The following is a 10,881-nucleotide window of genomic DNA, read 5'->3' on the forward strand; positions in this document are numbered from 1 at the left end:
GTGATGCTTTCTTGACCAATACTAAGCTTTTTAAGCAACACTTGAAGCCAAATTGCCTCTTTTACAGCCTCCGTAGTTGCCACGTACTCTGCCTCAGTAGTAGACAAAGAAACCGTTGACTGCAAAATAAATTTTCAACTAACCGGTGCATTTGCAAAAGTAAAAACATAACTAATAGTTGATCTACGCTTGTCCAAATCACCCGCATAATCTGAGTCACAATATCCAACTAGATAATGACTATCTTCCTGCTCAAAAATCAATCCAACATCTACAATATTACGAATATACCGTAGAACCCATTTCACAGCTTGCCAATGCTCCTTTCCTGGATCATGCATATACTTGCTTACAACTCCGATAGCATGTGAAATATCAGGTCTTGTGCAAACCATTGCATACATCAAGCTACCAACGGTATTCGCATATGGTACTCTTGACATATACTCTCGTTCAGCTTCATTTTTCGACGACATAGCAGCACTAAGTTTAAAGCAAGGAGCAAGCGGAGTGCGAACCGACTTTGTGTTCTCATTCAAGCCAAATCGATCTATTACTCTTTTCAAGTATTCTTTCTGAGATAGATAGAGTTTCTTTGAATGTCTATCTCTTTTTATATCCATGCCAAGAATTTTCTTCGCCTCACCCAAATCCTTCATCTCAAACTCCTTCAGTTGAATCTTCAACTTCTCAATTTTCTAAGCTATCAATATATCATCAACGTATAGGAGAAGATATATGAAGGATCTGCCTTCAATCTTGCGCAAATACACACAATGATCGTATTTGCTTCTTTTGTACTTTTGCGACAACATAAATTTGTCAAATCATTTGTACCATTATCTAGAAGATTGTTTCAATCCGTACAACAATTTTTCAAGTTTGCACACCATAATTTCCTTTCCATCAACTTTGAATCCTTCTGGCTGAGTCATATAGATTTTCTCTTCCAAGTCTCCATGTAAAAATACAGTTTTTACATCTAACTGAACTAATTCCAAATTCAATTGTGCTACCAAAGCCAATAAAACTCTAATGGAGGAGTGTTTCACGACGAGAGAAAATACCTCATTGTAATCAATTCCCTCCTTTTGAGTGTACCATTTGGCCACCAATCTTACTTTGTAGCGAACATCTTCTTGGTTAGGAAATCTTTCTTTCTTTGCAAATATCCATTTGCATCCAATTGCTTTATTGCCCTTCGGGAGATTGGCCAATTTTCATGTAGGATTCTGATGAAGGGACTGCATTTCTTCATTCATGGAAATCCTCCACTTATCTTCTTCTAAACATTAGAATGCGTCTTTATAAGTGGTAGGAACACCATCAGCTACAATTGAGGCCGCACAAGCCACCGTCTCTATGAGACGAACATGTTTCTTTATTGTTCTTTTTGGCTTGCTGGTTGCTATTGATTAAAGTTGTTATTGAGGTTCCTGAATTGGAATCTCCCTCTCTGCTGATTCTTCTTCGAGGGAAAAATCTTCTATTGTTTCCCCATTTTCTCCCTGTATCGGAAAAATTAATTTTCCCTCAAACTACACCTGCTTTGAAGCACCATCAGTTTGTTTGACATCTTCAACTGTCACCTTATCTGTTATGGAAGATTCATCAAAGGTTACATCTATGCTGAATATAATTTTTCTTGTCTCTGGCCACCATAATCAGTATTCTTTGACTCCAGAAGTAATCCCCATAAATATAGTTTTTTTTGCTCTCGGGTCCAATTTTGACTCTTTCACATGATAGTATGCAATTAAGTCAAACACATGCAAAAAATTATAATCTTCAGCAGGTTTTTCATGCCATTTTTCAAATGGTGTCTTGCCACCAATAGCTGAAGATGGTAGACGATTAATAAGGTGGCATGCATATGTTATTGTCTCAGCCCAAAATTCTCTGCCCAAGCCAGCATTGGACAACATACATCGAACCTTCTCCATCAAAGTACGGTTCATACGTTCTGCCACTCCATTTTGTTGTGGTATATTTCTGATAGTGAAATGTCTCAAAATACCATCATCTTCACAAATCTTATTGTAAAGATTATTTTTGTATTCTCCACCATTATCTGTGCGAAGACACTTTATCTTTCTGCCTGTTTGAGTCTCTATCATCGCCTTCCATTTGAGAAAAATTCCCAGCACCTCATCTTTGGTTTTCATAGTATACACCCACGCTCTCCGGAAAAAGTCATCAATAAAGGTTACAAAATAGTATGTTTCACCTAATGAAGGTGTTTTGGAAGCACCCCAAACATCAGAGTGAACATAATCCAAAATACCTATAGTATTATGGATAACTGTTCCAAATTTAACCCTGTCTGTTTTCCTTGAAACAATGCTCACAAAACTCCAAATTGCAAGTCTTTACTCCTTTTATCAATCCTTGATCTCATAAAATTTTCAAGGATTTTCCTCCAGTATGTCCCAAGCGCATGTGCCATAGCTTGGTTGCTTCTGCCTCCTTGTCATCACTGGATGTCACTGTTGCTGTCCCAATAACTATGCTACCATGATAGTGGTACATGTTATTATTTCTCCGAATTCCCTTCATTACTACTAGTGCACCGGAACATATTCTCATTATCCTATTTTCTACAATGACTTTGAAAACCTTTGACTCTAGGGCTCCTACAGAAATGAGATTTCTTAATCGGATTGAACCAATACCATAAGTGGTAAGAGAATTATTGTTTGAGGTGTGAATAACTCCACATTCTCCTTTTTGAAAATCAACGAACCAGTCCTGGTTGGGACACATATGATAGCTACAAGCTGAATCCATCAACCATATGTCACATGGTTTGAATGGATCAGTTGTAACTAGTGAGAAATCAGAGTCTTCACAAGCAACTATATTTGAATCCATGACAGCCTTCCCATTGTTAGGTTTGACCTTGTTTTTCAACTTTGGACAGTCTTTCTTCCAGTGCCCCTTTTCTCGGCAAAAGGCGCATTCATTTTTGCTGGGTTTGGATCTTGACTTTGATCTTCCTTTCTTCGTTCTCATCTGATTTTGGGAAAGAACTCTCACGACTAGTGCTTCTCCTTCTCCACATACATATTCTGCAAATATGTCGCCAACTTATTAAAGCTGGTGATATGATCATTCATTGTAGTACCAGAAACATATGTGAAGCGTAACAGTCTTTTTTTCATGTAAAGTTTATTTTGACTATTTTTCTTCAAGAATTTATCCTCCAATGCATTCCACAATTTACTTGCAGAAGTTTTTTTTGTGTATGGATACTTCTGTTCTCTTGCGAGGTAATATCAAATGGTACCACAAGCAATGTGGTTGATAATCTTCTTTTCCGATACTGTCTGATTTATTTTCTTCTATGGCAATATCTAGCCCTTGTTGAAAAAGGACACCAAGAACCTCAGCTTGCCACATCCCAAAATATCCTGACCCGTCAAAAATTTTAACTGCAAATTTCGCATTTGACATAATTCTTGTCATAAGCGAAGTTGCCAATGACGTATTACTGACACTCGATGTAGACTCTTCATTTTTCTTGTCTCCCATTTTTTCTACAAATACTATTTATTTGCTAACACTACAGAATACCAAAGTAATTCTTTTATGATATGGAAGTTCAGACTATGCTGCAACCACAAAGCATACTCAGATAGAACCTTGGCTCTAATACTAATTTTTGCGGAAGCCGAATATATAGAGAGTGATTAAATCATAACTACTATATTTAAAGGTAACCAATAAATAGTGAGTGAGACAATAATAAAAAGAATACCAGAAGTTTACGAGGTTCGGCAAAATTTAATTTTTGCCTAGTCCTCGGACACAATAAACTCAAATTTTATTTCACTCCAAAAATACAAGTGACATACTACAAGAGAGAAAGAAGATTCAATGCCTTAGGAGATAAGAAGGAAAGTAAGAGATATTTACAAATGAACAAAGCCTTTGCTATTTATAAAAGAGAAATGACCTTAATAATGTCATGCATGACATCACATTAAGTGTGATCATGCAATGTAAATGCATGAAATAATGCATCTACTAGTTTCCTTCTAAAAGGAGGCTTCCAAATATTCACACTCATTCACATTAATCTTGTCAAATTCGATATTTATCTTAATTTATAACTTAACCATATGTGAATTCATATGATTTGATGTAAAAGATTGAGTGCAAGCAAGTTCTTACCACCTTGGTTGCTTTCCTTTTAAAGACCCAAAAAGAATTACGAAGACTAGAATATGAGCATCTTTTGTTACAAGATATATAAAACCAACACACACTTCTGAAAATTTGAAAAAAACGAAAAAAATTGTGAAGCTAGAGCCTATGTTATTAAAAAGGAATGAAAAACACGTTTGTTTAACTAAAAATGGAAGCTGGGGGGCAGATCAATAACATATCTCGTTCAAATTTCAATTAGGGATTTTTGCCATGTGATTTCTTTTTCAAGCGTGTATATGCCCTTCATGTTCAACTTACAAAGTATAGGTAATCTATAAACCTGCAGGCCGGTGCCAATTTCTGGAAAGCTTTTTCTTATGCTGATATATCTCTATCCATTATTTCATTTATAGTACTCTTAACTCATCTTATAATATCAATTTTTGATAGATTTATTATTTTCTAAAATTTCACTAATTAATTCATCTTAAATTGTACGAAATTATAAAGGCAAAATATATTCTATCTCTTTAATATGATGTTCTCCTATTAACAGGTATTTTCTACCATTTTAAAGATAGATGTTCCTAATAGGGTCCCATCGAATACTTTCTTTGCGGCCTTTGAGTTCGACAGCGAAGGCAGGTTCAAACACTTAACCTATTTTTCTCCCTAGGTAATTTTAAATTCTGTGTTGTGCCCTAATTTCCGTCGAATTATTATTATTATTATTATTATTATTATTATTATTATTATTATTATTATTATTATTATAACAACAACCCAGTAAAAATCTCACAAGTGGGGTCTGGGGAGGTAGAGTGTACGCCGAACTTACCCCTACCCCGGAGGGATAGAGAGGCTGTTTCCGAAAGACCCCCGATTCAAGAAGAAGAAAATACACAATAAACAATAGACAATAGATCAGTGACAACAACAGAAGCCAGAAAAATAAAATAATATCAGCATCGTAAGAAACAGAAAATAAATGTAAAAGCAATAACAATAACCAATACTAATGCCATAGAAAATAGTGTGGAAGCTACATAAACCACTAACAACCCAAGGTGGAATATTATCAGCATAGTCCCGCCCCCGGAAACAACGTAGAAAAATACTCGAGTCCCTCCTAACGTACAACCCTAATGCTCGACCTCCACACCTTCCTATCCAGCGCCATGTCCTCGGAGATCTGAAGTCGCGCCATATTCTGCCTGATCACCTCACTCCAATACTTCTTAGGCCGCCCTCTACCTTTCATTATACCTGCCAATGTCAACCGCCCACACCTCCTAACCGGGGCATCTATGCTTCTTCTCCGCACGTGCCCGAACCATCTAAGCATCACTTCCCGCATCTTGTCGTCCATGGGAGCCACACTCACCTTCTTCTGAATATCTTCATTCCTAATCTTGTCCAGCCTAGTGTGTCCGCACATCCATCTCAACATCCTTATTTCTGCCGTTTTCATCTTCTGGGTATGAGAATTCTTGGCTGCCCAACATTCAGCCCCAAACAGCATGGCTGGTCTAACCACCACTCTATAGAACTTGCCTTTAAGTTTCAGTGGCACTTTCTTGCCACACATGACTCCAGATGCTAACCTCCATTTCATCCACCCCACTCCTTGTACTTGAAACTTCCTCACGTCCATGTCTGCTTCCCCCGACGCATCGCTGAACTTACACTCTAGATATTTTGTCTTAGTCCTACTCAACTTGAAACCTTTAGACTCTAGGGTCTGTCTCCAAACCTCCAGCCTCTCATTAACGCCGTCTCGCGTCTCATCAATTAGAACTATATCATCACCGAATAACATACACCATGGCACCTCCCCTTGAATATGGTGTGTTAGTGCATCCATCGCTAGGGCAAATAAGAATGGGCTGAGCGCAGACCCTTGGTGCAACCCCATAACAACCGGGAAGTGCTCCGAGTCACCTCCTATAGTCCTAACCCGAGTCTTAGCTCCCTCGTACATATCCTTTATCATCATAATGTAGGTTACTGTAACGACCCCAATTCATTCTCCGTAGGACGTTGTGATGGCACCTAGTCTCTAAGACTAGGTAAGCCTAACAAATTTGCGGAATAACAAAATATAAATCTGAAGCCCAATTCTCGACACATGAAATAAGTATAAAACTGCAAATCAATAATTACAACTCCCAAAATCCGGTGGAAATAAGTCACAAGCTTCTAAGAGAAAATACTAAGTGTCTCTATACATCAAAGTCTAAGGAGAATAAGGAAAACACCTTAATAAGGATAGAGGGGGACTCCGAGGTCTGCAGACGCTGAGAGATATACCTTGAAGTCTCCACGTACAGTCCAGCTCACTAGTATCTGGCTTGGTAGGAAGAACCTGGATCTGCACAAAAAGATGTGCACAAGTGCAGTATGAGTACACCACAACGGTACCCAGTAAGTGCCAAGTCTAACCTCGGTAGAGTAGTGACGAGGTCAAGTCAGGGCCCTATTGGTTTAAAAGAAAAGTAAGGCAGAAGATATAATAATATTTGAAATGACTGAAAATTTAAAAAACAAAAAATTTCAGAAAATAACAGCTCAACCAATAGGGGGTAAACAACAGGGGAGCTCCCGAGGTACCACATCGTAGTCCCAAATGTAAATATGTACGATAGGGGGATCTCCCGAGGTACCGCCTCGTAGCCCCAAAGTAAATATACAAGATGGTGCACGACAGGGGGGAACTCCCGAGGTACCGCCTCGTAGCCCCAAAGTAAATATGCAAGACAGAGGGATCTCCCGAGTAAACGCCTCGTAGTCCCAAAGTAAATATGCAGTACAGGGGGATCTCCCGAGGAACTGCCTCGTAGTCCTAAAGTAAATATGCAGTATAGGAGGATCTCCCGAGGAACTTCCTCGTTGTCCCAAAGTAAATATGCAGCAGATAACCGAAGGAACAATGAATTTATAGCAAGAAATCTTACAGTTAAAGATTTAATTCAAATAAAGGGAAGCAGGTAATTCAACTAAGCATGTTGCACAAATTGCAAGTAAGTGTTAAGGCACGTAGACATGTGATACTAGGCTAAACATGATCACTACATATGCTAAGGCAACTCAGTTAAGGAATTTAAAAGAAATCTACTCATCAAAAATCGAAATTTCCATAAATAGCTCGTGTACGCACTCGTCACCTCGCGTACACGGCGCTCACATATCACAAATTGTTATAACAGTACCAAAACCTAAGGGGAGGTTCCCCCACACAAGGTTAGACAAGTTACTTACCTCAAATCTCGCTCAATCAATCGATAAGGATGCCTTTCCCTCGATTTTCCGACCCCGAATGGCCCTAATCTAGCCAAAAGAAATTACATACCATGAATACAACTACAAGAAACTAATTTAATTAATAAATTTACGAATTTAGCAAAGAATCAAAAAATCGCCCCAAAAAGTCGACCTGGGCCCACGTCTCGGAATCGGATAAAAGTCACAAAATACGAACATCCATTCGATATCGAGCACCCATACCAAAATTACCAAAATCCGACACCAAGTCACCACTCAAATCCCCAAATTAAACTCTCCAAATTTCTAGCCTCAAACTCCCAAATTCCACCATAAACACACAGAATCTAGGTGGAAAAATCAACGGGGAAACAAGATTATTGATAAACAATAAGCACATGAGACTTACCTCAAGAAATCTCTCAAAAATGCTCTCAAAAATCCGCAAATTCGAGCTCAAAATGTCCAACAAATGATAAAAATCCCGAACCCTTGAATTAATAGAGTCTACCCAGTGTTTTCGCTTTTGCGGATCACTTGACCGCATTTGCGGTCCCGCTTTTGCAAAAAATGCACCGCTTTGTAGTTTTGCCCAAGCTGCCTTGCCTCTGCTTCTGCGATCTCCTATCCGCTCATGTGGACTCGCTTATGCGAGAAGCAGTCTGCTTCTGTGGTGGCTTCAGCGCACCTGCGACCTCCTTGTCCGCATCTGCGGTCTCGCAGATGTGGAATTTTCCTCGCATCTGCGACTTCTGCCCACACTGCTCTAGCCCGCTTCTGCGGGCTCGCACCTGCGGTCAATCTTGCGCAGGTGCGATTACACTAGAGCTAGTTCCTTCAGCCATTCACACAAGTCCAAATTTGATCCGTTAACTATCCAGAATCCGCCCGAGGCCCCCGGGACCTCAACCAAACTTACCAACAAGTCATAAAATATCATAGAGACTTAGTCGAGCCTTTAGATCATATCAAACAACGCTAAAAACACGAATTGCACATTGATTCAAGCCTAATGAACTTTAAAACTTCAATCTTCTACATCCGACGCCGAAACCTATCAAATCAAGTCCGATTGACCTCAAATTTTGCATACAAGTCATAATTGACATTACGGACCTATTCCAACTTCCGAAATTGGAATCCGACCCCGATATCAAAAAGTACACTCCCGGTCAAACTTCCCAAAAATTATCCAATTTTCCAACTTTCACCAATTGACGCTAAAATGACCTACAGACCTCCAATTCAACACCCGAACACGCTCCTAAGACCAAAATCACCCTACGGAGCTATTGAAACCGTCGAAACTCCATTCCGGAGTTGTCTTCATACAGTTCGAACTACGGTCGATTCCTACGACTTAAACTTCTATTTTAGGGACTATGTGTCCCATTTCACTCCGAAAACAAAAACAAATCCTCCCGGCAAGTTACGTAACCACAAAATGAAATAGAAGGAGCAGTAAATAGGGGTTCAGGACTAGTACTCTCAAAATGACCGGATGGGTCGTTACATCCTCCCTCTCTTAAAACATACGTTTGTCATCGAACGAGTATAGAGATATACCTGAAATGGTGAAAAAATGAGGATAACGGCTGCGCATATCATGCTCGGTCTCCCAAGTCGCCTCTCCGACCGGATGACCCCTCCACTGAACCTTCACAGAAGAAATGTTCTTCGACCTCAACTTTTGAACCTGTCTGTCCAGAATGGCCACTGGCTCCTCAACATAAGATAGATCTTTGTCCAATTGGACTGAGCTAAAGTCTAACACATGGGACGGATCGCCGTGATACTTTCGGAGCATGGAAACATGGAATGCTGGATGAACTGCAGAGAGACTGGGTGGTAGTGCAAGTCTATAAGCCACTTCTCCAACCTTCTCATGAATCTCAAAATGCCCGATATACCTAGGGCTCAACTTGCCCTTCTTTCCGAACCTCATAGCACCCTTCATGGGGGAAAACCGGAGCTCGACCTGCTCCCCAACCATGAACGCAATGTCGCGAACCTTCCGATCCGCATAACTCTTCTGCCTGGACTGGGCTGTACGAAGTCGATCCTGAATCAATTTAACTTTTTCCAAGGCATCCTGAACCAAGTCTGTTCCCAATAGCCTAGCCTCGCCCGACTCGAACCAACCCACTAGATACTGACACCGTCTACCATACAAAGCCTCATATGGTGCCATCTGAATTGCTCGCCTGATAACTGTTATTATTGGCAAACTCCACAAGTGTCAAGGACTGATCCCAAGCACCCCCAAAATCAATCACACACGCACGAAACATATCCTCAAATATCTGAATAGTGTGCTCGGACTGTCTGTCCGTCTGAGGGTGAAATGCTGTATTCAACTCCACACGAGTACCCAACTCATGTTGTATGTCTCTCCAGAACTGTGATGTAAACTGCGTACCCCGGTCAGAGATGATAGATACCAGTACGCCATGAAATCTGACAATCTCGCGAATGTAAACCTGAGCCAGTTGCTCCGAAGAGTAAGTAGTAACCACATGAATGAAATGAGCTGACTTGGTCAATCTATCCACAATCACCCAAACTGCATCAAACTTCTTCTGAGTCTGTGGGAGCCCAACAACGAAATCCATAGCGATCCGCTCCCATTTCCACTTCGGAATCTCTAACTTCTGAAGAAATCCACCTGGTCACTGATGCTCATACTTCACCTGCTGACAATTTAGGCAATAAGCTACATATTCCACTATGTCCTTCTTCATCCGCCTCCACCAATAGTGCTGCCTCAAGTCATGATACATCTTCGCGACACCTGGGTGAATGGAGTATCGCGAACTGTGAGCCTCCTGGAGAATCAACTCACGCAAACCGTCTACATTAGGCACACATAGCTTGCCCTGCATCCGTAATACACCGTCATCTCCAATAGTGACTTCCTTGGTCGGTGTCCTTAGGGACAAACAGATGGGGGTCATCATACTGATGCTCTCTGATACGATCATAAAGTGAAGACTGAGAAACCACATAAGCCAAAGCTCTACTCGGCTCGGAAATATCCAATCTGACAAACTGGTTGGCCAAGGCCTGAACATCCAAGGCTAAAGGCCTCTCTGCTACTGGTAGATATGCTAAACTACCCAAACTCTCCGCTTTGCAACTCAAGGCATCGACCACCACATTGGCCTTCCCGGGATGATAGAGAATGGTGATGTCATAATCCTTAAGCAATTCCAACCATCTCCGCTGTCACAAGTTAAGATCCTTCTGTTTAAACAGATGCTGTAGACTCCGACGATCGGTGAAAACCTCACAAGGAACACCATACAAATAGTGCCACCAGATCTTTAAGGCATGAACAATAGCTGCTAACTCAAGGTCGTGGACATGATAATTCTTCTTATGCACCTTCAGCTGTCTAGACGCATAGGCAATCACCCTACCGTCCTGCGTCAACACCGCTCCGAGACCAATGCGTGACGCATCACAATACAC

At 40.6% G+C, this 10,881-nt stretch overlaps 1 protein-coding gene across 1 annotated transcript; it reads right to left on the minus strand.

Moving 5' to 3' along the window:
- Window positions 1-5,278: 5,278 nt before the first annotated feature.
- LOC138905553 (uncharacterized) lies at window positions 5,279-6,013 on the minus strand. Its single transcript, XM_070194074.1, has one exon. The coding sequence runs from the start codon at window positions 6,011-6,013 to the stop codon at window positions 5,279-5,281; it is 735 nt and encodes a 244-aa protein (XP_070050175.1).
- Between the last annotated feature and the right edge of the window lie 4,868 nt (window positions 6,014-10,881).

The sequence above is a fragment of the Nicotiana tomentosiformis genome, chromosome 2 (assembly GCF_000390325.3).
Source record: "Nicotiana tomentosiformis chromosome 2, ASM39032v3, whole genome shotgun sequence".
NCBI classification, from domain to species: Eukaryota; Viridiplantae; Streptophyta; class Magnoliopsida; order Solanales; family Solanaceae; genus Nicotiana; species Nicotiana tomentosiformis.